The sequence below is a fragment of the Atractosteus spatula genome, chromosome 22, assembly GCF_055471065.1.
Source record: "Atractosteus spatula isolate fAtrSpa1 chromosome 22, fAtrSpa1.hap1, whole genome shotgun sequence".
Taxonomy (NCBI): Eukaryota; Metazoa; Chordata; class Actinopteri; order Semionotiformes; family Lepisosteidae; genus Atractosteus; species Atractosteus spatula.
The window spans coordinates 13963731-13988853 of record NC_142727.1 but is presented as its reverse complement, the minus strand read 5'-3'; the positions used below and the strand labels follow the sequence as shown (position 1 = coordinate 13988853).

Sequence of the window (25123 nt, the reverse complement as noted above, 5' to 3'; positions counted from 1 at the left end):
TATATTAACACTGTTAATTTGAAAAACAAGACTATTTTTAGTTATACTGCTTTCTACCTGCATCTTAAGAAGTTTTATTACTGTTCTAATGCGAATTTCATTATTTGGAATTTCACATTCCTGAGAAAAAGCAACAACTGAATAGTTAGGATCCAGTGCCTTTTTTTTTGGGAGGTGATGAATTCCTTTGCATTTTTGCTTCAGGATGGAGAATTGTTTGTCAATACAAGAAGCAAGTGGTACAAAACTGTACAATGTGATTCAGAAACTTAAATGATCTTCAACTCACATTTTCATTTTGCCTTTTGAAATAAAACTGAATAAAGGTAATAACTTTCTTTGAACAATTATTATTATTAATGAAGTTGTAAATGGTTATAAAACCATTACATTCCCCTAAACCTAGGGTAAGGTGTGTGGTTCGGGTGAGGGCCAAGTCCTTGCTACTAGCATCCTGTTAATCTACAATAAGGGTTGGTTTCACTGTAGTCTGTGTAAAATGATTGAGCACATTGATATCTTACCAACATCACAGCCCTATTAATACTTTCTAATAAATATATTCAAATGTATAAAGTATTTAAAATTGCCATATCCAAGCCCTACTGTATTACAAACATTTTTCAGAATTATACTACGGTTTATGTAAGGAATTTCTTACCGGCATAAGGTTTATTTTTCTAAAACGGGAGCATTTGTCAATTCTGTATAAAAGCCTTACTCGTCACTGGTATTGTAGTGTTACACTTTGTTAATCAGTCTTCATGTAGAAATATTCTAAAATGGTGCACAAAGAACTATGTAAGATGACTGATGACTGATCAGTTATTAGATTAGACTATGTCAGCTATTAGCAGTGATTAGCATTGCTGGCTCACAGCGCCGCGGACCTGGGTTCGGTTCCTGGGGTGCTGTCTGTGTGGAGTTTGCATGTTCTCCCTGTGGTCTTGTGGGTTTCCTCCAGGTGCTCCAGTTTCCTCCCACAGTCCGAAGACATGCTGGTAGATAAATTGGCTTTTGGGAAAACTGGCCCTGGTGTGCGTGTGAGTGATTGGGTTTCTCTGTACCCTTTGATTGACAGATGTCCTGTCCAGGGTGTGTCCAGCCTCATGTCCGTTGTTTTACAGGTTACGCTGCGGCTCCCTTGCGACCTGGAATGGGATAAAGTTCTTAGAAAATTGACGGATATATTAAAATAGCTACATAACCCAACAAACTAGATCAGAGGAATTATCTTCTCCCGTTTGAAGTGCTTCTTATGTTTTCTGGAAGCTGTTTAATGCTCATTATCTAAGTCCCACATGCTTCAGTGGAGAAGAAACCTTGGAAGGGAAGTCCCAGGGTCTTCTGGGAGCTGGCTCAAGCTTATAAATAGCCGAGAAGCAGGCTATTTTTGTGTGGTATTGACAGAATTTGTGATTTCGACAGTTTTTGCATTATTAGGGAAACAGACTTGATTGAAGCCAAGGACTCCGGTTCAAGAAACAGAATCCTAGAGAGACGCTAGCATGTTTATGTGCTTCATTATCTTCTGGCTGCTTTGCTGATTTTTATCTCTTCAGTTAGAAGTTTTATTTCTATCAAATCGTCCTCCGTGTCGTCTGTCAGTCAGTCACTGCAGTCCCATCCTGATCAAGCCCATAAAATGCCTAGGAAACATCTTTTTCGATCCCATCACTAGAAAATACCCTCTCTTGACATAGACCAATAGTGAAGGCTCCAAAACTTGTTTGTGCATGTATGTATACACAGATGTATATATACACAAAACAACTTAATAAAGATAGAAAAAGAATGACAATAGATGTTGTTAAATGTAAAACAAATCGTGGAACTGAACAACACAATCAAACATTAAATGGCAGCATGGTGGAGTGTCAGTGCTGCTGCCTCTCGGGTATTAGTTTCAATTCCATTTAATTTTAATTAGTGCAAACACTAAGCATCTCCACTTAATAAGACAGCTTCTGTCCTAACATATCTTCTGTGTGGAGCTTGCATGCTCCTCCATGGTCACTTGGATTTTGTGCAAGGTGCTCATGTTTCCAGACACAGTCCAAAGCCAGAATTCATCTTTGTAACATAATGTCACCAATAGTATAAGTGTAAAGCCAGGAACTGTAAATCTGCACACACACACGATCACATTTTTCCTGCATATCCTAAATATAGATATTGAAATGTATATTTTTAGCCAGGACTCGGGCTTTGCTCTAATAAAAGAATGTTCTCACACTCTGATATTTATATGGCATTACAGGTTTCACTTGGCTAGCATCCCCTGAAGAGTGTTGGAGTGTTTTAAAAAGTGGTCACAACATCCAACGTTTGTGATGTTCGGCAGCTTTACTGCTGCTTTTATACAAATCATCTTACTTGTGCTAACCTGAAGCAAGCCTGTATAATCTGATGTCAGACCCTGCACCCCACAATCATTTCTACTGGTGTCGAGCTCAGGCCAGGCACACAGATTCTCGTAGAAAGGCACCACTCATTTTCTGAAACTCCCATAGTATCACACATTGTTTTGCGTAGTCTGGAATAGCCTCAGTGGACTGTGATTACCCTCATTGTGGATATAAGGCATGATTCATCAGCTTATAACAGATGACTCTCAAACTCAAATGCAAACACTAAGCATCACCACTTCTTAGGACAGCTTGCATTGAGATACTCCTAAAGTTCATGTTTAGCTGGGTTGCTGTTCCCTACAGTTTCTCACACTTAAAACTGCCCTGGAAAATGTTTTGCAATACCGAGGACAATTGTGGATTTAGGCTGCTCTGTTTCTGATTGTTTTAGACCGAACGGTCTAACTCCTGTTCTGATAGGAGAGCTGATACAGGTATGTCTGTAGATTTTCATTCTAGCAGAGCTTTATGACCTAAGCAAGCTTCTTATTGGCCCAACTGGACTAATGTACCACCCCCTCAGAGCTCTTCAGGTGCTTTAAAGAAACCTAGAAAATCTGCTGACAGGCCAGCTCTTAAAGGCAGTTAACATCATGTTATAAGCTTGGAAGTCATTTTAAGCTTTTTTAAATTGTGAAGCTTCTTTTAAATATAAGGCATTGCTTACAAAATGATAGGTTTTTTTCCTATTCAAGTTTTTAAAGAAATAAATAGATTGTTTTCTATGCATGGTGGGCAGAATTAGGATATAAGAACCATGAAATGTCAAGTACAATAAACGTGTTCACTCAAAGCCTATACTTTTGCCCAGTTTAATTTGTAAACCATAATTAAATGATTGAGCTGGACTTCCAATTGCACATAATATGCAGGTCAATTCCTGCTATAGTATATTTTCTGCTTAATTATGCAAGATAATTATAGAAAGCTGTCCTCAGAAGAGGGGAGAGAAAAAACACAGCTGACTGTGTGCAATTCAGTGGACAAAAAAGCAAAGAATTCAAGCTTTAAGGCAGCCAAATATTTTGTAAATAACAGAAATACTGTACACCATACAGAAGCATCATCTAGGTCTGTGCAAATGAACAGGAAAATGTGAAATAGGTCTGAACCTTGGTCATGCCAAGTGCTGTATTAGCAAGCGCTGTATAATTTCAAAACACTTGATGAGCCAGAAACACATTAGAGAAACCTGCATTGAAACCCAGAGAGATCGTTCTGTCAGGTTCACAGCATTGTGTAGTACTGGTTAGGGCCCTGGACTGGTACAGGGATGGCAGTGAGTTCATACCCTGGGTGGGCCTCTCCTGTGTCACCCTTGAGCAAGGTAATTTTATTACTTCAGTAAAATGACCCGTTATAAAAATGGGTGCAATATAAGTCACTTTGGATAAAAGCCATATAAATTAATAATAAAAATAATAATGCTACCACTTCTCCAGCACATAACATTTTGAAGAACTGTCAAAAGCCTATTCTGAAAGCCTCACTATTTCTCTGTACATGAGGTGGTAATGTGCTGTAAGTACGGATACTCTGTGCTCGGAGCTCATTTCTTTACTGCCTGAAATCGCCTGGGAGTCCGATTCAAATTATTAATTAATGATGACCTCTTCTTCCTTAGCTGTGTATTACAGCCCCCACATTAGTTTAAACAGAATCCAATATCTCCCCCTGCCTCTTAAATGAGCTCTTCTTTAATTAGAAAATACGTGCCAGTCATATGCTCTCTCATATGCAAAGTCAAGCACATTGCTACCAGACTCCAACACTGTAGGTGTTAAGACTTCTACTTTTAGCACTTTTTTTCCCCTTACTTACTCCCGCAGCATAATGAACACAGTATCGCATCATGCCATTTAAAGAGAGAAGGCTGAAATTTGTCACCATCAAATTCAAAACCTGAGGGTTATTTGGACCTGGACCTGAGATAACTCCGCCTCTTGAATGCCAGGCATGATGAAAATCACACAAACAAATACAGTGAGCAACCAATAAGTCCTGTTTATCAGAAGCACAATGCCTTTATGCCATCGTTATGTTGGATCAATACCTTAGATGGGTCTGCCGATAGTGGAACCATGTCTTCTTTAGCAATGAATGAAAGATTGTGTAGAAGACCTTGACTGGTGTCAGCAAATGTGGCACAAATGTGCAGGAAGACATGCCAGGCATGAGTCCTTTGAACATTTGTAGGATGATCTAGGTTGACATGTTGCATCTGAATAGCCATGTGCTGGTTCTATGAAAGAAATGGGACAGAAGCTGACAGGACATCTTCTGCAACTTTGTGTAAATCATGTGGTGCATATTTCCAGCTTGTATTCCTCCTGAAGGTGGCTACACATGCAACTAATCTGTGCCTTTCGTAGCATGTCATGTCTGCTCTGTAAAATGTTAGTGCACCTGCTACAAACCACATGGTCATTTTCCTGATAATAACTTTGAGAATTTGTTTCTCTTATAAATGATGGTTTTTTATGCTCATTACATAAATTTGGAATACCTTGTATCAGCACAGGACTAATGATGACAGAATACACCCCTGGGCTGTGTATAATCTATTATTTGTACACTGTGAGAAGGAAACATGAGAAAAGCTCAATGCAATTGGATTTGCTTAAATTCAGAGGAACTGCTTCAGCCTTTCAGCAAACCACATGCCAGATTTCCAATCTGTTATCCTCACGATAGAATGTTTATCAACAAATGAACTGATATTAATCCTACTAATAATTACTTAAAAACTAAACTTAAAGTGAATTGCACTCAATGCAGCAAGCTTTGTGCAGTTAAATTTGGATTTATATTATACACAAAAACTTACAGATAGGCCAAACCTACTTTTATTGTTTTTTTTTAATGTGAAAATATGAAAGCCATGCAATGGCTAAAATTTAAAAAAGTCATTTAAATAATTGGTAAAAGGCAAGACTAACTCTCGCCACTAGATGTTGCAAAATTTTGGTTTTCACTAATGTGCACAATCTGAATTTCATCTTTAGACTTACAGTAAAAACAAGGGGCAATAGGCAAGATACACCCTGGGCAGGACACCAGTCCGTCGCAGGGCAGAAATACAGATAGACACTCACTTGCACCTGGGCCAGTTTATCCAGAAGCCAATTAACCTACTAGTAGGTCTTTGGACTGTGGGAGGAAACCCACATGAACATGGAGGGATCATACAGTCCCCACACAGACAGAACCCCAGGCCTGGAATTGAACCCGTGGCCCCAGCACTGACCACTGTGCCACTGTGCTGCCTGCATCAGAGCACCAGAGCCTTGCCCAGAAGCTAAAAAGCTAAAAATATTTTTTACTCTAGTAGACAGCTGTTGGTGAGACAAGGGTTTGGGACGCTAAATAGTCCTGAGGGAAGAACACAGTAAATTGCGTACTGCTTGTGAATTTGGTGGGTGGGTGGTACAGTGGTCAGTATTGCAACCTTGCAGTGCTGGGGCCCTGGGTTCAATTCTGGACCTGGGAGGCTATCTGCATGGAGTTTGCCAGACCTTCCTTGTGCACATGAGTTTCCCCCATTTGTGGGTGCTCCCATCGTCCAAAAACATACTGGTAAGTGAATTGGCCTCTGGGAAAACTGGCCCTGGTACAAGCATGTGTGTTTGTGCATGTCTGCCCAGTTACAGACTGGTGTAGGAACAGGCTCCGGCTACCCCACGACCTTGAATTGGGCTAGAAAGTGGATGGACGCACAATCGTAATGTGGTGCCAGAATTATGCTTTTAAAAACGGAGAATTACATCTCATTGACGCTATTCACTGTCATGAATTTCAGGGAAAGACTGGAGGACCGTTTTTGCATTCCTCCGAGGCTTGCTTAGTGACGTTATTTTGTTACCATCGCCTTTGCGCTCTGACTCGTTCTGCTCTGTAACGCGTATCCGTCTCTGCGCGGCTGAAAACTGGTTTAATCAGTAAAAGTGAAGGAAACGGAATGTGACTCGCGTCCTTAAGAAAAAAAAAACTTTAAAATGAGCTGTACATGTTACCACTCATTGACATCAGAGATGTGCATGGTCGCACATTTCTTAAAATACTGTTATCCTCTTCAGTTTTCTCGGATGAAAAAAAAAAAGTTTAGATAAAGCCATGTGTGTATATACTGTATATATATATATTTGGAACCAGTTAAATCCAAAGAAAGAACCACGTGACTTTTAGAATTCAAAGATAACTTCAACAGAAATTGGCTGTAATTTCCGACTGATGGACAGCAGATAAGAATTTAATTTAGAATACGTGAATATCAACATCTCGCTGCTAAAATTCAAATTGCATGAAATAGCTTTAAAATTACCGGCGGCAACCCTGATCTCCGTGGGTTAAATGTTTAAGCCTTCCAGCACAATGGCTAAAACTTGAGTCAACTATCAGAAAGAACTATGCTATACTGTACCTACGCTCTGAACAAGTTGCTCAAACACACTGGTCCCTTAACGGATTTGTAATTCTGAGGCTTAAGCACGCAGATGTGTGGGTTTCAAGAAAAGCATCGCTTAAATGTCCCCCCCCTCGACACAACTTCCAACGCTGCCTGGCTGTTCAAAAAAAAAAAGGGACACAGGAACGCCTGATAAGATGCTAACTCGGCTCTCTGTCATTGCGCATGATACTGCGGCTCGCACAACTGCACGCTCCAACTCACCTTGAGAACAGGGCTCGCCCGCTGCTGCCGCCCGACTGACGGGGGGAGCGGCCAATACCCGCCCACAGGCCTCCCACACCGACCAATGAGCGCGGAGCGCGGGCGGAGCCACCCGCTAAAGGCCCAAGTTAGGTTTCACCGCGGGCTCGCAAGCTTAGCGCTGGCTGCCTCCGAACTCGCTGGTTGCAGGTGCTCTATCTCGACGAGAGAGGATGCGAACGGAGAGAACGGGAGGGCGAGAATGAAGGCAAGCGCAGAGAAAAAAGTGCACAGGGCATGAGTAAAAGGGTATTAGCGGGAGATTGTGCGAACACCGTCCAGGGGGCTCGGCGATGAAAGATTTACTGAAAGGGGCACTTTGAGATATGATGAGGTTTCTTTCTGGTTGGCAATAGTACTATGATTTGGTATGTGGCCACTTTGATAGCAAGTGTATTCATCACCCGAGGAACGGCTGCTCAAGGTGAGTTGAAGTGCAATATTTGATGCTGCTTGGTACCCAAGTTTTTCTTGCCATAACCAGTTCTCTTTCGTATTTTGGATCCCTGTCGTTTCTCCCTTTTTTATTTTAGTGTACCAGATTTTCTTGAAAAACCAAAATGCAATAGTTATTATTTTAAGTATCCCGACCGGCTGCGGTTTCGTAGCTTAGGTTAAGTTGTGGGAAATTGCAAGACGTGAATAATGACTGTTGATCTTTGGCTAATTAATAGTTATTGCATAGTGCAGGGAAGAGCGATCAGTCCCTTTTCAGAAAGTGGAGTCAATTTTCTATAAATACTTTTAACGCTTTATGGGGAAATGGTTTGAAAAGCAAAGAGATAAAATAGTTTTTTTTTGTATTATGGACAACATTGTTCAAAAAAAGGCAAGGTGGTTTAGATTATTAGTTACACTTTCCACATGACAAATATGTCAAAAAAAGCCCAAGAATTATTACCTGCATACAATGCTGCAGTGTTTAAAAATATGCTTAATTCAAGACTGTATGAAGGTATTTAGCTCTGTGCATTTCCAGTTGTAAATGTAATATAAATATCACAGCAAGAAAGATTGCATTTTTAATCCAGTTATTGGGACAATAATGTTATTCCAGTATCCTCATTACACAGTCCAGCATTTCAAGTCGGGATTGGGAGACAGATCCTGCTGATCAGAACGAATAAGTATTGCAGATCATGGGTGAAATTCTTAACAAGTGAAATGAGTGCATTGTAGCTCTTTGCTTGTGATTGGCTTTATTTATAACGCACTTACTGTATTGGAAAACACTTAAATACAGTAAATAGTTAATTTATTTGAAGAGGCGTCGGGGCAGGCAACGGCATGGTATCCTACACAGAGGTTATAGTACCGGCTTTTACTATGTATTCCTGTAATGTGTCTTGGAGTAAATCATTTAGCGGGTTTTTATGATCTCGTTGTCAGTTTTACTATCTAGTAAAAAGTTAAAACGGTAATATTAAAATACTTTGGGAAAATCTTAGATCTTAAATCTGGAATGCCTTAGAAACCAATATGGGTGCATATACTGTATGTCGGTAGTCCAGAAATTTTGCAATTGAAGTTGTTTTGCTCCCATAAAAAAAACCCTTGAGATTTCATAAATACCCCCTTTCCTTGTCGTAGCGGCAACGAACGGGTTTTCTTTTCAGGGATACATTTTGGTATGTGAGTAACTGCATCGCTAGATTTAACCAAATTTATTAGAAAATACAATAAAAAATGCCTTAATGTATCGATACTAAAAGTCGGTAATTTGTCTCATCCTGGTGGACTTACTTAACCTTGCAGTACCACTGTAAACCAGAGGAAGGGGCGCTTCTGAACTCTACCTAAACTGGTGCAATAGAGCGCACCAAGTGTACTTGATGCAGAGTACAGTTTGGGATAATTTGTTTTTTAAGTGATGTTGTGTTATGGTTATAAAACGATGTTATAAGGTTCACGTTTTTCAACAAAAATTGTCATTTTATATCGTATCAATGTTTAAATCTGAAGCGAAACCGGTCATGTTTTTTAGGCTGTCGGTATTATACCCAAAAATGGGGCGTGTGCTTTAAACCTTTGAATCAAACGCTTTTCTCTCCCATGACAAACATGGTGCTCTGAAATAATGCTAACAACGTTATATCTGCATAATCTGGTGGAACAGCGCGTCTCTACGCTGAGCTTTCACAACGGGCTATTTTCCAGCGTGTTAAAACGAAAATGAAGGCTTTTCGGTTCTGTGCCTAGAATAGCAGAAAAAAACACACACATCTGTGATGTGGATTTTATTCTGGCGAGTCTGATGTTGCTAAAATCCGATGCTGTGCTGTATTTGCGCTGATGTACCCCGTCTAGGTCACTACTCTGCTGCTCTCCCCGTTACGAATTATTGGGGGGGTCAGTTTGGGAAACGAGACTTGTCACTGCAAAATTTCGTCACTGGGAAAAAGGGGGGATGCCTTCCGGAGTGACGGTGGTTTGTGCTCTTTACTAGAATCATGTGTTTCTCCTGCTGAGTCAGTGTACACGGCGCTTCTGACAGAGCGTTGACTCAGTGCGTGTGGAGGTGGTGCTTTGGAGTTGAGCGTGGTGAGATTTGACAAGATCAGAGGATCGCTCTTGCCTCCACCGTGAAAACCCTGCTATTGCATTTTTATAGGACTAGACCTGAGCTAACGGGAATAGTGTCTGATTTGTTTTGTTTTGTTTTTTGTGTGTGTGCGTGGCGCAGTTCTTTGTGGCTTAGAGCGCTAATGAAATGATAACTTCTTTTAATGCAAGCTAATGGATGTGCGTAGGTAATTAATATTTTGGCTTTAACGGTAATTGGTGCTCATAACAAATCTGGTTAATCTTTTCTTTGGATGGAGAATTCAGAGTTTTGAATGTTGCAATTGGAAGCTCAAATAGCTTAACAAAGCAAAAATTATCCTAATGGTATTTAATTATACTTAATTACAGATCCTTTTTTGGGGGATATACAGTGCAGTCCACCACCTTTATCTGTCGAGACTGAGATCTTTTTTTAGAAACAAGAAGTTTTTTTTAACGTATTTGGAAGTTAGTTGCGAAACTGACTTGTTTTATTTAAAAAACAAACAAACATGAGCACAATGCAGCTGCAGTATTCGCTTGTCAAAATATTACAAAATACTTAGCTGACATCTTTGTAGTGTGTGTAAAACACTCCTACGTAAACCTTCAACAAACATGTACATCTTGTCAATATTGAAGTTTTTTGTGATATGGCTCCAGTGTTACAGTAGGTCTGAATGTGTGATATTGCAATGTTCCAATAACACTGTAAAAACCTCCTTAAAATATTGTTCTTAGCACAACCCAACAACAAACGTTCAGCAAAAAAATATAACATTGCCAATATTTTTACAGCCTTTTGTGCTAGCTGGGTGGCTTTTCAGTCCAAGAGGTCCTAGGAGTAATCTTTGTTTTACAATATTAGCGCCTTCTCAATGTGAATAAAAATTGCAGTGACAAACTAGGAAGCAGTCACCCCAGACCTCTGACCTCCTGTCCTCATGTTGTCGTTATTTTACCCCAGATATTGATTAATTAAGCTCTTACACACTATTCAAATGACTGTTAATGTCAAAGGGCCAATGTTTATTTTACAAACATACATCACCATTGACATTCTTAGTTTAGACATTAAAATGATATACTGTATGACCCGGTCTTTCAGGGGTTTCAGAAACACAGAAGGAACAAGGAAATACTTTATTTTTAGTGGGACAGGTCAGGCAACTGAGTAGCCTTTCTAGAATAAAATGTTCCCGATGACAAAAGTTGCACTATTCTAACCCGAGCATTTTCACAGAGCTGTTTGTCTAATTGTAATTTAAAATACAGACGGAACATGTTTAATAGCATCGCTAAAGATGAAAGTGGAATTCCAATGTATCTCGAGTTGGCACCATGTCAAATTTTGCTTAAAAACCAGTGAATGTTATGGAGGCGCTAATCTGTTGTTATTTTCTACCCATGTACTCATTCTACCATTCTGCCATGTTTGAGAGTACTTGCTCCCTGAAACAAATAGCACTTGAATCTGAAGAGACTTAATACTGTAAACGTACTGCCTATAAATTATAAGGCAGTCAAGACTGTCAATATCTCATACAGTATGTGTCAGGTAAAGTTTGGGAAAACCTGCTTTTCCTGTGATCAGTGTCACTGGCATTAAACTGGGACCTGGCAAGAGTAATATCAAACATCAGGGGCAGGTTTCAAACAACAGAAGGACTCTCTCTCATTTGAGTTTCGACCAATGCCCCTTTTGAGAAACCTTTTAACTGTGAGAGATCTGCTGCCAGTCTGGGCTCAAGGAATGTGGAGAAGTCAGACAGGTACACTGCTATCCAGCATAATGAGCTCTGTCTTTTTAAATAATAGATCTGAATTAAGATCTTCACATTCAGCTAACATTATTAATTATTGCCCGAGTTAACTTTCATAAATTATAGCCATTTTATTAGCCATTTTCTGTTCAAGGCTACAATTTCCTACAGTAAATGTAACAATGCAGACCTAATTTCTGGAACTAAATTGGACTTGAGCCCAGGAAATCGGAGTCGGGAGCTGAGGTTTTGATGTTCCTCGTGCCTGGTGGTGGAGGAACATTTTTTAGCTCGCCAAAGACGTGTGTTCCCACAGCACTGCCTATCTACATTTCAAATTAAGCTTTTAAACGCTCAATAAGTGCGATTGGCGGATATGCAGGGACGTCTGCCGGCAGCATTGCGTTTCAGTGAGACTTCGTTTATCTGCGGTCCCTTGATCTTATCACACATACAACCAAGAAGCTCATCAGCCCCGTCCAACGTGTCCCGATCTTCATGTGCGCCCGGGCTGTTTTCGCAGACTTCTATGTCACTCCGTGACTTAAGGGCCTCATCGCAGCTCTTCTCAGATGCATATGCTTTGTTTTCCCCTACCTCACAGCCAAGAACTGTGTGGAAACAGAGACTAACAGGAGCTTTATCCTTCTGCTGCTCCGCTGCTGTCTCAAGCTGTCAGCTGGCAGCCACTATTGCCTTCGCCAGCATCGAACTGGATGCGAGCCAGCCCCCCCCTTTTCTTTTCCCTACCAACGCAAACCCTTTCCCAGTTGAAATCCCCCCAGTAAGACTGCCGTGAGCTTTACGGGAGAGACAGGGCAGGAACTCTTAATGGGGGCCTGGAGGGGGTGTGATGGAAGCCTACGCCACACTTGTTGAATCTCTAAGTACCCCCCCCCCCCTCCCCACCCCAGGGGAATCGTGCATCTTTATGCACGATATGAGCATATGCCCAATAACGGCTGTCTCCCTTAAACTGATTATGACTAATCTCTGCGGCTGAGTAAATGCCACACTGGTACCCTTCACACACGCAGACAGCAGTTAGCGCGGGTGGGGGCTGATGAGCCACCCTCGCCCTGCAGTTATCTCGTCAGAGGAGGCTCAGGCTCCCTCAGAGCTGCTGACACCTGCTGCAGGAGAGCGGGCGGACAGGGCGCGGGGCTTCCCGCCTCCCGCAAGCGTGCTGCTTCTGCCGTCTCGTGCTGTAAGTATTGGCATCGTGGAATATGGCGTCGAGTGATGTTGACAGAATCAGCATTTGAGCAGGGCCGCTGTCAGAGCACTCAGTGCGTTAGGTCTCCCTTTGTGCTTGACAGAAGCGCTAGGTCCGACTTAAAATGTTTCCTTTTGCCGTTTTCATGAAGAGTAAACTCATGGATTGTGTGGTAAGTTTTGAATCCATATGTGTTTTTTAATGGAAAATGAACGCGTCTTTTCACCATTTTTATTGTAGCGTGGTTATGAGTCAGAAGGCAGAGGACTGGTTGCAACGCATGCTGTTTGCTGGGTCAGAACCTGAGAATGAGATGGAGTATATACTGTACACACCACAGCTGTTACGTTGTGTCTGTTTTCTTTTCCTTTCAGCATGGATTAAACCTTTACCTGTTCCTATTTATACAGTAACTATACCAATACCATAGAGAGGGTCTTTACTTTGCTGGAATATACAGTATATGTACATTCAGTAGTTAACCTCTTAGGAGCTTATTCTTTATGACTCTTATGTAGATTTAGTTTCTTGACTTTTGATTACCTAATGTAAATCCGTGGAGTAATAAGTTGCATTTATGAGGAAGCTTAAAAATAGCACTTGAATCTGAAGAGACTTATTACTGTGAAAGTACTGCCTATAAATTATAAGGCAGTCAAGACTGTCAATACAGTACATACATACAGTATGTGTCAGGTAAAGTTTGGGAAATCCTGCTTTTCCTCTGACCAGTGTCACTGGCATTAAACTGAGACCAATCTGAATTCTTTAAAGAGCGAAATAAGAAAATCCTTATGATTTGCTCTAAAGTGCCGAAAGGCATCAGAAATTAGATGGCAAAAGCAAAATCTTATAAAATGGTGCCATTTTAAACTGGCAGTTGAAACTATTAGGATTGCTTGGCTAGTTTATATCCCAGCTCTTCCAAGTACTTTCTGCCCTCAATATACTGTATTTATAATTTTATTAAACGACCGTCCCCTCATCGCAAGTAATTAAAATTGCAAACTGTTAACAGCTTTCAGATCAAAGAACAGCAAATCTGAATTCTTTGACAAAATTTGCATGTTATCTATCTAATTACTATTCTAAAAAATGAAGAGAAACACTCATTAATCTCTATCTCTGTATACAGTATGTAGGAATGCATCAGTGGTACTGATGTGAAAGTCCGACCTAATCATTTTATTTAGATTGTTTAAGACGTGCTTAGGCGGGTATTTGTCAACTCCATGTGGCGTGGATACCAGATATGTGTGGAGTGGATGTTGTCATCCTGATAAAAGCTGTGGCTCTTGGTCTCCCCTGTAAGTGGACCTTTCTGTTCTACCCCATGTAGTCTATGAAAAATTAAGCGTAGGAACTAGGAAGAAAAAAAAATATTACAGTGACAGTGACAAAAGCCCTGCAATGGTGACCTGAATGCATAGATTAAGTAGAAGGCAGGTTTGACATTGATCTAATGCCTGATTCATTGTGTCTTCCTATGGATAAGGGGCATTTGTCACCCAAGCAGAAGATTTCCTGATGTGTCTCCAGCATCAGTGCCTCCCCCCAGTCACGCTTATTCTAATTGTAAGATTCTCTTACCAACTGCCTCTACTGGCAATAGCAGAGGTGCGAAGCTTGCCTGAGTAAATGATTCACAGAGGCATAAATTAGCTAAATTGAGTGTCGCCTGATTTTTTTTAAAAAAGAAATTGGGCATGAGGGCCTGCTATCAACTGTCATGTAGTTCAGCTGACTTTCTGTACAATTGTCTTTTACAGTTTTTTCACCCTCATCGTCACAAGCTTGGTGTTTTTATACCTATAAACTTAGCTTATAACAATGACTACAAAATGTCTGAAACATGGTGTTGGCTTTCATCAAAGTGAGAGCTGTCAAAATAAATTTATATTAGGAGTCGTTGTTGTAACTGTAAAAAACAGAAGTTTAGGATCGCTGGCTAAAAATGGTTACTTATACTGATCATTGTTCAGAAAACACTTTCGTCAGGACTACATTCCGATACAATAAATATAGGAATGTTGGGTTGCTTGACAAAAATTCAGCAGCGTTTAAATATGATCTGACAGTACTAGGATGACAGTCCTAAGGAAACTAAGGAAAACCAGGATATTGCTGTAAATTGTGTTGGTTGACGAGAAGTCAACACCGTTACTTCTGGATCCTAAATTCCAGAGCAATGCCTAAATGTGGCAGCTGTAATAGGAGGTGTTGCCCTTCACATTAGATGTTAACCCAAGGTCCCAATAACTCGGTCATTTAAGATCCCATGTTTTTATGACTGAAGGGGTGTTAACACCAGTGTCCTAACTAAATTCCACTCTGGGCTTGCTCCATATGGCCTCCCTTCATTTGGTTAGTGAGGCATTTTCTCACTTCTCCTGGTTTGCTCTTTAATGGGAAAAATGGCTTTCAAGTATTGCCCATGTGGTAAATGAAGTGGGTCCCCAACTTTATGGAAAGTGGGGTACAACTCTCTGCCACAAACTATGAACATTTATTAGGCCTGATTTAAGACTGCATTTATAATATTGCAAAAATACTACAAGCTACTATCTGCAAATGTGTTCCTAAGTATTCATTCTACAGTGGGTTCATTTGACCTTCTCCTTGTACAAAACAGATTGTGTAAACCTTTGTGAAGATGAAGATTTAAGAAAAACTTGAAAGGGCATAGAAACACCCAAGATAAATTTCAATGCTCTGTTCTAAAAGAAATAGTTCAAATACATGCAATCTGAAATAAAATGGGCTTTAAAAGGCACACAAATTGACAAGTGAAAATTGCTTTTTCCGTCACCCAGCACACTGCTTTCTCCAGCAGGTATACAGGAACAATGGGTATTTTTAAGAAGTGATTTCTTCAGACACCTTCTTGATCTGATTACAAGGAAATACAGCATCTACTGTACTTGGGTTTTAATATTTTTAGCTTGAATGTCAACATTAATGGGGCTAGCAAAGTAGTCTTCTGTAGGTAAGAGCTCAGAGGAGTAAACTATCAAAATGATTAATGCTTCCTGTAGCCTGATGGGGGGGGGGGGGGGGAGAGTAGTTAGGGGGCAGCACTTGACCAGATGACACTATGACTCTTGGCTTGCAGAACCCCTCCAGGCTCTTAGGATGTACCAGTGATCCCCCTTCAGAGAAGCCTGCTCAGTCCCCAGAAAAGCCACAAAGGTATTAGTTAACATCAGATCATAAGGTCCTCTTCTGTGGAACAACCCTTCACTTCCATCTTCCACTGGAAGAGCTGGAGCTATAAAATTCCTCTCGAACTCCTCTTTTTCCCCATATCAGCCAGCCTCTCCCATCCCTGACCTACCCATCCCATTCCTACCTTGAGACCCCTGGCATGCCCAGCTGGGCTCACAATTCTGTGGCCACTCTCCACTGTACTTTTCCCCCCTCATCTAAACTACTAGGACACCTCCCTAACTGATGCTAATTTCCAGCTAAAAACAGTCTACTACTCGGTAAAGACTCTGGAGAATTCAGGCTAAACCAGGAATGCAGTGCACACAAGAGAAAAATCCTCAGTTCTCTGTGGATCCCTCTCTCTTTACTAAATCCAATCCATAACAATCCTTGCAAGTCTTCACTATCTCTTTCTAATGCTCCAAACCCCAAACTGGACTGCCAACCAACCACTGATGCTAAAGTACAGGAGTTGAATAAACCCTCCTGCACTATCTAGACACTTTGCAGCTCATGATACCACTAACACACTCTCCTTGCCTGAACTGTAGGGCTTTAGACACAACTCCTACCCTCTCCACTAGACTGCTGTTATACTGACTGCTGCTGCTCCTGAGGAATGTCCAATTAAGCACAGGGCCAATCAGTTGATCCCTTCCCTGCCTGTGGAATTCCATTCTACAGGAGTCCAATCACTCAATCAGGGCAGGTGTGTCCAATTTACTGCAGGGAAGGAAGAAGCTTTTCACTAAGTCTCAGCTTGCTTCATCACAATCTTTTGTTTAATCCCTTAAAGAGAGTTACTATTTTGTCCAGTCAAGTCCTCCGGTTTTCCCTGCACTCCAGTTTGATGCTAATATTTGTGTTTTTCTTGGCTATTGTCTATTTCTTTGCAATATAATCTTTGTGTTGTGTGTGCAAGCTGTTGAACCCATCCAGGCGTTTTCATTCATAAGTTATTCTCCCATCTTAAACTAAATGAAAATGAAAAGGAAAACTGAAAATAGTAGAAGGTGACATGAAAATTGAACAAAATAGGAAAGACAAAAGACTTTTGGCCCAGTTGTAACTTTTCTTTAGTAGTGGCAATGAGGAGGAGTGGAATGAGAGGTATAATGTTGGAGAAAAGAAATAGAAGTTAAAAGAGACTGGAAAAGTTAGAGACCTAATAGGCCAGTTATGACACTTCAGCAGTGCACAAAGGACAGGGGTAAGGAGTATGTGTGCCAACTTGTAATATGAGATGGCAGTGGTTTTGGCGAAATCCTGTTCTGTTCATCCCCAAAATGAAGCATCTTTCCAAAAAGATTAAAAAACATTGTGTAAATATTGCACAGACATTGCATCTGTTGATTGTGGTGTTGAGAAGTGTAAATACAGCTATACAGTATAACTGGGTAAAAGCGACCGTACTGTACATCTTCTGAAATCTGAAAATGGTTTGCGACTTGAGTTTACAGCTGTTTTTTTTTTTCTGCAAACCGAATTATTTCAATTCCACAAGGAATGTTTACAGTGGAACCATTCGCTGACAGACACAGTGCAGGTATACCCAGTCCCATACAGAAGAGCTATCCATCTATTTTCAATAACTGCTTAGTGAGCCAGATCCTAATCCAACAGAGAGTGTGCGCAAAGCAGAATATCCATTGAACCGGACACCAGTCTGTTGTGTAACACACACACTCACATTTTTTAAGATGCCATTTAACCTAGACTGTGTGCCAGTGCAGACTAAGTGCCACAGTGGTACTTTCTGCTCTTTCTGCACTCAGTTATTCCCTGAGAAGAAGAACATTTGAAGAAATTGTCGTGTATCACAACACTCATAACTTCTCAACCCAAATAACAGTTCTCCATGTTGAAGAAAATAGAACATTAAGGATGTACTGTACAATGTCCCAAAACTGACTCAGTGCATTAGCTATTATGTGGATGAAAAAAGAGGTACTAGGATTCAGGAGGCAAGCGATTGATAAATTTGCTATCCTTAAGGATTGCAGAGCAAAGTTCCTGTGTACTGTATGTAGGCGACTGCAGATTTAGGATATTTAATGCTCCTACACAGATAATTTGGTTAATACTTTGCTACAATTTGGCCCTGATTAATTTTAGTTGTGATTAGGGAGAAGGAAATGATGCTCCCTGTTATTCTGCCAACTCTCTTTCCTAAGTTTTAAGTTAGAGTTTACTCATTTTTTAAACCAAATGTAGCTCCTGTTCTGCAGCCTGTTCTTTCACATTAGTGTGAATGAATGTGTCTCGCAGACAGTTTAGTCATTTCACTTGCTTAATGTGAGATGCAACTTTACGGGCACTGAAAATGTTTTCCTCTAAAAAAAATTATCACACACACAAAATGAATGTGAACCAAACTGGGTGTTATGATAAAGTAATAATTCTAATAGTTGCATATAATAAACGAGAGTAGGCCCTTCTGGCCCACCTGGGTCGTTTAATTGCCAAGTGAAACTAAAATGTTGCACAGCTTCAGTTAACTACAGTTAGTGTGGTACACAACTACCTGCAGAAGCTCTTCTTATTCTTATTCTCTTTCACTCTTTAGATGGAACCCAGGGTCCTCGTTTCACTGCTGAGTGTGAAATGATCACCTGCGTTTACTCTATAATCCTTCATTCTTACCTGAATGCAATCTCTTTTTGTTCTCCTTTGTCGTAGACTGAAAATAATTCTTTCCATTGACCATTCAGAATATGACAGTCCCCTGAAATCATTGTTGCTTCTCTTTGAACTTGCCATAATATCCTTTTAGTGGTATGCTGACCACTTAGTATTCTAAGTGAGGTCTGGCTGGTGCATTAGAAAGTATAAGCATAAGTAGAGTGTGCTTATGCTTGAATATCACACATTTTGTTTTATACCCAAGTCTTCTGTTCGCTTTTACATTGCTTTCCCAAACTGCATTGGTGAGGACATGGTAGAATCTACATAGGCACCGAGATCCCTTTAGTATGTAGCTTCCTGCAGCTTTGACTCACCCATGTGATACATGTACAGTGTGTGCGCTCCTCCTAGCAGTGCGGATCGCTTCGCACTTATCTGTGTTAAACGTAACTTGTCATGTGTGTCTGTCCAATCCATCACATGAACATTATAAGGGCTTATAGAATCTTGGCAATTGTCAATGTAGCTGTAGTGTGCTGTTCCAATCAGCTTTGTGCGTGAAGTTAGTTCAGAAAGAATTGGGTGCAGTCGATGCAGTGCTGCTCGGTTTGTTGGATTTTCATGGTCTGCTTGCAGTAATAGCTCGGTTGGAAATGCTTTCTAGCTGCAGGTTTGGTCTAAGGATGCCAGGAGCTAATTGAGTTAGAACCTGTATAATGAGATTTATAGACTAACACATGTGGCTACCCCGTTCAAGAATATCGGTTGTATTCAAATCAACAATGCACTGTAAAAAAATATCTGGTGATTTGTTTTCTTGTTTTGTAATTTTTGGTAATTTTGCTGTCACATTGACACTAGAATTTTAATTTTAATATTGTTAGACATCCTGATAGTTTTGTGGACAGTTTTGGGAACTTTTTAGTGAAAGTTTCAGAGGTATTATTCTTAATCAAGAACAGATTGTAGAATAAGAAGTTCTCATTTTTTTGTCAGATTGCCTTCACTTTTTCTAACTTGATTTAGTTAAAATAGTGGATTTAGATAGTTCTAGTGCTTAAAAATAAAATAAACAAAATGAACATCTTTTTAGCATGTTTTTAAATTTGTTTGCTTTTCGTCCTCTCATAACCACACATCTATTAAAATCTGTATCGGTATTTAGCTGATGCAAACATGATGGCCTGCTGTAGCTAGAGAACTGTTTATTTGTGTACCACAAACAGTAATTTGGGTCTGATTCAAACAGTTTGGTATTATGTTCCTCTGTATTACATAATCACCCACATTTTAAACATTTTTGGTCATTTTAAGTAATTGCAGCATGGAGCTGGTTTTGCCAACATTAAAAAACCTGTCTGCATGTGGCAGCAGTGCTGTGAACTTACAAATGAATGCAAGGGCTTTATTGTGTTGTCAAATTTCAAACCGGTGTAGTTTGGGTGTACGTTTTGTGTGAAATGCATGAAGCTTTTGAACTTTTTGCTGCAGAGAACTGTAGGACTGGAACAGGGCACATAGTCATGTTTTTGAAGTTGACACCCTGCTTTTTTTCAAGAAGAGATTAAATGAGATACTTGGAACAGTTGAATACTAGCAAGCAAACAAGCTAAATGTATTCCTCTTGGTTGCTATCTTTCTTACATTTATTAAACCCTTCTTGCAGCTGATATTAATGTTTGGCAGTTTGAACTTCTCTAGGCCTAGGCAAACGATAAGCTCCATAAATCTCCGCTATCTTTATAAGTCGATCAAAGAGAATATCTGGGCCAGAACCAGTTCAGTTCCCACTTCCCACTTGCTATCTCAGTGAAATTTCTGAAACACCCCAGCTTTTTCTGTTAGCTTCTCTTTGTAATATGACTGAACAAATGCCAGAAACTAACTAAAAGGCGTTTCTTGCTTGAAAGCACTAAGCACTTTTAAAGATGCATTGTAGAGAAGTTCAATAAATTATGTATGGCTTTGACTTGATTGAAGTTTGATCTCAATAAGGTCAGTATGCTTCTATTCTAGGCCTGCCACAGGCCACAGAAAAGAAGGTCTAGCTGTTTTAAATTGTAGACCTTATTTATGCTGGTTTACCTGGAGCTTGATAAGTAAACCAAATTCCTGTTTCTCGTGTTTCCTTTGAGAAGACAAGGTTTTGATGTAGTTGACATCATTCATTTTGACTTGACGATCCATCGGTGTGTTTCGTTTCTCCCTCAAGTTAGAAACTGAATATTTTTCCAAAACTGGGATTTGTTTACAATATGAATGCATGCTTAGATGCATCTGGGTCACTTTAATGACTGAGTCTCTAGAGGGAAGGACCGACTCATCATGTAAGTTCCTGTCTGGAGTGCATTGTGCATGGTCATGGGAAAACAGAATTAATTGGTAAGGGGGAATGGAGGAGAGGTGTGGTAATATGGGGATGGAGACCTCATTACCTGAGTGAGTGATCTCTGGGCTTCTGTAAAAGAATGTGTCCTCCGTAGGCTTAAGTTGAGTTAGCAGCAATATTCGCTTAAGGATATACAGTAGGAAAAGAAAGGCAAAGCAATCTCATCAGCATTGAGGCAAAAATGCCATAGAGCAGCCCCCTGACACCCCAACTTTGAGCCTCTAGAATAACATGGTTGGGGGTTTCAGATTTATGTCAGTGACAAAGTATTTTCCCTTAGGTGATGACTGTATTCTGTTTTGGAAGCAAATAGCCTCTTTACTCCCCAGTCTACTTAACTCGTGAACAAAAACCTGCAGCCTTGTAACGTAAAGGCTTCAAAGGCAGTAAATCATATGGGAGTATCTATTAACACCTAACATTGAGCAGACATCAGCACAATGTTAAGCAGGCAGTATATTTACTCATTTATTGTCACTCTTGCCGTACTGTGTTTTTTTTACTCTTTCTCTGTGGAACATCTGCATGTCAGGGCCAATTTAAAGAAGTAAATATTGTGTTATGAAAGTTCATTGCCATAAGCAGTGGCCTTTCCCATTTTGAGGTGTTCTTTGCAGAATTCCGTGCTTGTCTTTGCTTTGTAGGAACTTGTAATTACAATGAGCAAATAGTTCAAGGAGAAGAAATCAACTACAATAAAGAACTCCAGTAATACAGGCTGGGGAAGAGAAGACCTATATTTCAATAAGGGGAGAGAGGACAGCCTTAGCTGCAGGCTGTAAAAGCAATCCCTTATCTCAGTGAGTGTCCCTTAATGATCTCTGCTGTTTATTGAGTGGCTGGAGGGTATTTTTCGGTGTATAATAAACAACACAGTGATATGAATGCGATACAATTTTGGCAGTGGAGATATTTCCCCATTTTTAAATTGTGATTTGTTTTCTTGGTTTTACTGTGCCTGTCTTTTGGAAAAGTTAACAAACTGAACTGCTACACAGATGCTTTCTGAACTCAGGGTGTCCTCAGTGTCCATGATATGGAACAGTGAATGAGCATTTCCATTCCTGCAGTGAGTGTTGTTTAATTGTGTCCAGTGTACTGTAGATGCTGTTGGCAAGGTTAAAGGGATGCATTGTTTGATAAACACCGTAATTTAGAAGAAAATATTTTACACAAACAAATTAAGTAGGGTTGCATGCGTTTAACTTTAGTTACAGTACATCTCGCACTGTAGTAACCATAGCCATATTGCTTTTATGGTTATACTGTATCTTCATAAAAAAGAAGACACATGAAGGTTAAAGGATGGATGCCAAATTATTTTTTGCTTCTATTACCCAGCACGTGGAACGAGTATTTCCAATTTCTACCTCTTATTGGTTCCCACAGTCAAACGTTCAAATCCTCTTTTCCTCTTCTCTAACTAATGAGTGGATATTTCTGAACCAGTCAGCCCAGTCTAAGGCCTTCTTGTTCAGTCAACAGCTAAGACAAAATCTTCTGTCAGTCACCTCCTGGTGGCTTCACACTGCCTTGCAGGAGTGTCTCACCTCAGACACCCGCTAAGATCCTCTCAGTAGAGGAGTTCAGCCCCTGCTTGATGCCCTGTTTCATAATGTTATGCTCCCTCTGGATATTCCTGGAGTCTCAGAGCTGATGGCTGCATTCCTCGTAAGTCCAACCCATCAATATTAGCAATGGCCACCCCAGCAGCTTCTAGAACGAGAGCCTGTTGGGTTGCCTAGCGACCTTGCTTCCAAAAACTGATTAGCCTGAGAAAAAATGCAGCCCATGTCCCATTGCAGGAGCACAGTCAGCAGGCAGGGACTGTGATAAGGTGTTGACAAATGTTTTTCCCTGTTCGTGGAAAGGATAGCCAACAAAAAAACAAACAGTAACAGGCTTTACCTTATTCCACGCGGAAGACTTCTTCATTCATAGCAGGCAGGACTGTGAGGCGTAATTTAATGACTTGATTAAATGACCACGTTGTAGTAGTATATTGTATTGAGTTTCTGTGCTCAAGAACACAGCTTCATGAGCTGCACTACAGTCTGAGACGTGTAACTTCATATTTGTTGTATTTCGTATGTGCATCCGTGGCACAAAGTATTGATTATGGGAGTCCAGGCCCTAGGACAGTATGTGCAATCCTTATAGCCTAGAATAATTTAATGGCTATTCCTCTGTGGAACAGAAGGAAGTTCCTACTAAGTTCCGTCCTAATTTAAGTTTTAGGTTGCTTGCTATGATCTGAAGGAATCTGAAAGACCTTTGGGAAAAAATGTACTGTGCAGTATGTGTGTGTCTCTGCTTCTCCCTCTCCTGTGTTAATGAAAGCTTACAACAAGGCATGTCTCAGATATCTTATCAGAGTTGGCGGCAGTGAGTATAGAAGCTCAGATATCTATAATTACTTAGTGAAGACGTTTTCCATTTAACTAATTTAATTTAACTGTAAGTAAAACAAGGTGTACTATATAAAAATGTTTACTGTTTTCTGATTACTGTTTTAACATGAAAATTTTTGATCTTGAATACAGCAGACCTGATTTGTGAGAGAAAAAGTGATTTCAGGACAGAGTACATAAACAGAGAGAGAACCTTCCAATGATAATTGTGATCAATTGGGCTCCACATCAGAATGGAGTCTTCTGCTTATAAGTAAATATTCCATGGGGGAAAAGTGGATGGATAGAGGTGGTAATTTTTTAAACTTTGAAAAGAATTGGCTGCAGCAGAACGTTAGAATTAGCAGAGGCAAGAAGTAGCTGTAAGCAAACTATAAGCAGTCTTTTATCATTTTTGTTTCAACCTACAGATGCAGCCATTCAAAGTGCGTGGCACAGACACGTACCGGAGGTAATTGGCTACGGCCTCGCGCATCGTGACGCGCGATGACGCAAAATACCGCGGTACGTGATTGGTTGACAAACAGGGGCACTCGTGGTGCGTTGGTCGGTCATAGAAAGATTTAAATGTCTTTACTGTGCCCGTTTTAGTATTGAATATTTATATGGAATTTTACCACTGAAGGGAAATCTTAGTAGCTGAGCATAAAAAGAATAGGAGCATAACGCATGTGAAGGCCATAAATGATATTAATTTTGGAACATAAACAGACAGTATTACAGTATATGGCTGGTCTCGGTACTTTAAAGAAAAAATACACACCAGTATTCCATTTCTTCCTAAACATTTTAAGCATCGAAGTCTTTAACTAACGTGAAATAGGGTGTAAAAAAGTGGTAGTTTTAAGCTTTTCTGCTAATATAATATGGAATCGCGTATCTATAGTTTCAAAAAGTACAATAGAACTGTCTCAATCTCATATTTGTAGTTGAGCATCCCACCTGCCAATACGTTTGATTAATGCTCCTTGTTGAAAATACACTTGTGGTATAATTAGTCCGACTGATTCCTGAAAAACACACTGGCAAAGTGTCAGACCTCACAGAGAAACAGCAGCAAACTGGTGTCATGAAAATTAAATTATGCATTGAAGAATTATGTGCGCAACCAAGAACCTTTTTCTAAAGAGGGTATAGTATTACGCCATTAATGCTCTGAGCTCCTATGAGTCAGCGCTAGTGATGTCACGTACAGTACACGAAAATAAATTAGCTCATGTCTTTTGTGGGGGGACACTGCAGCTCAGAGCACAGTGGGAAGGAACTTGTCTTGTAGACATGGGATCTAGCATGGTAACGAGCAGAGAAAAGTAAATGTTAGAGCTGCCATTTAGATCCTCCTCTGCTCCGTACAGTGACAAAAGCTCTTGGCAGCACTACATGCTGATTCCTTGTAATTTACACTTGCTGGCAATGCCTGTGCCTTTTCGAGCAGTAGACATAATTCATCTAGCTGTGTTGAGTTTGTCTAACCAAACAGAATTTATTCAGCCGCTGGTCATCTGGCAAGCTGGACTCAGTTTGCTCCAGTTTTCTGTGCCCTGAATAAATTGCATAAGAAAGCTGATTCTGCACGGTGGTTTTGATCCTTCATGTAATGTGACTTGGCTTATTTTTTCCCACTTGGCCTTTCTGCTTCTACTAAAGGTTTTTTTTTTTTTTTTTTTCCACAAGCAACAGTGGCGTGTGTAATTCTGCTGAGTGCGAGCTAGGGTCAGTACCTGCTACACAGGGATGCTCCTTGAATTTACTTTGGAGGATATTAATGTAAAATAGACATTGAACTGGAGATTTACACACTGAACTGCCATCCCAGCAGCTTACCTGCTGTTAAAATAATTGGTTCATT

The 25123-nt window shown here is 40.3% G+C and overlaps 1 protein-coding gene across 1 annotated transcript in view; it reads left to right on the top strand.

Annotated features, from left to right (window-relative positions):
* Window positions 1-7261: 7261 nt before the first annotated feature.
* The window catches only part of igsf9bb (immunoglobulin superfamily, member 9Bb), a 160234-nt gene continuing 142372 nt past the window's right edge, over window positions 7262-25123 (top strand). Inside the window, exon 1 of the mRNA XM_088939434.1 lies at window positions 7262-7543. Coding sequence (XP_088795560.1) covers window positions 7480-7543 — 64 coding nt within the window. The 5' untranslated portion in view covers window positions 7262-7479. The remainder of the gene's footprint in view (window positions 7544-25123) is intronic.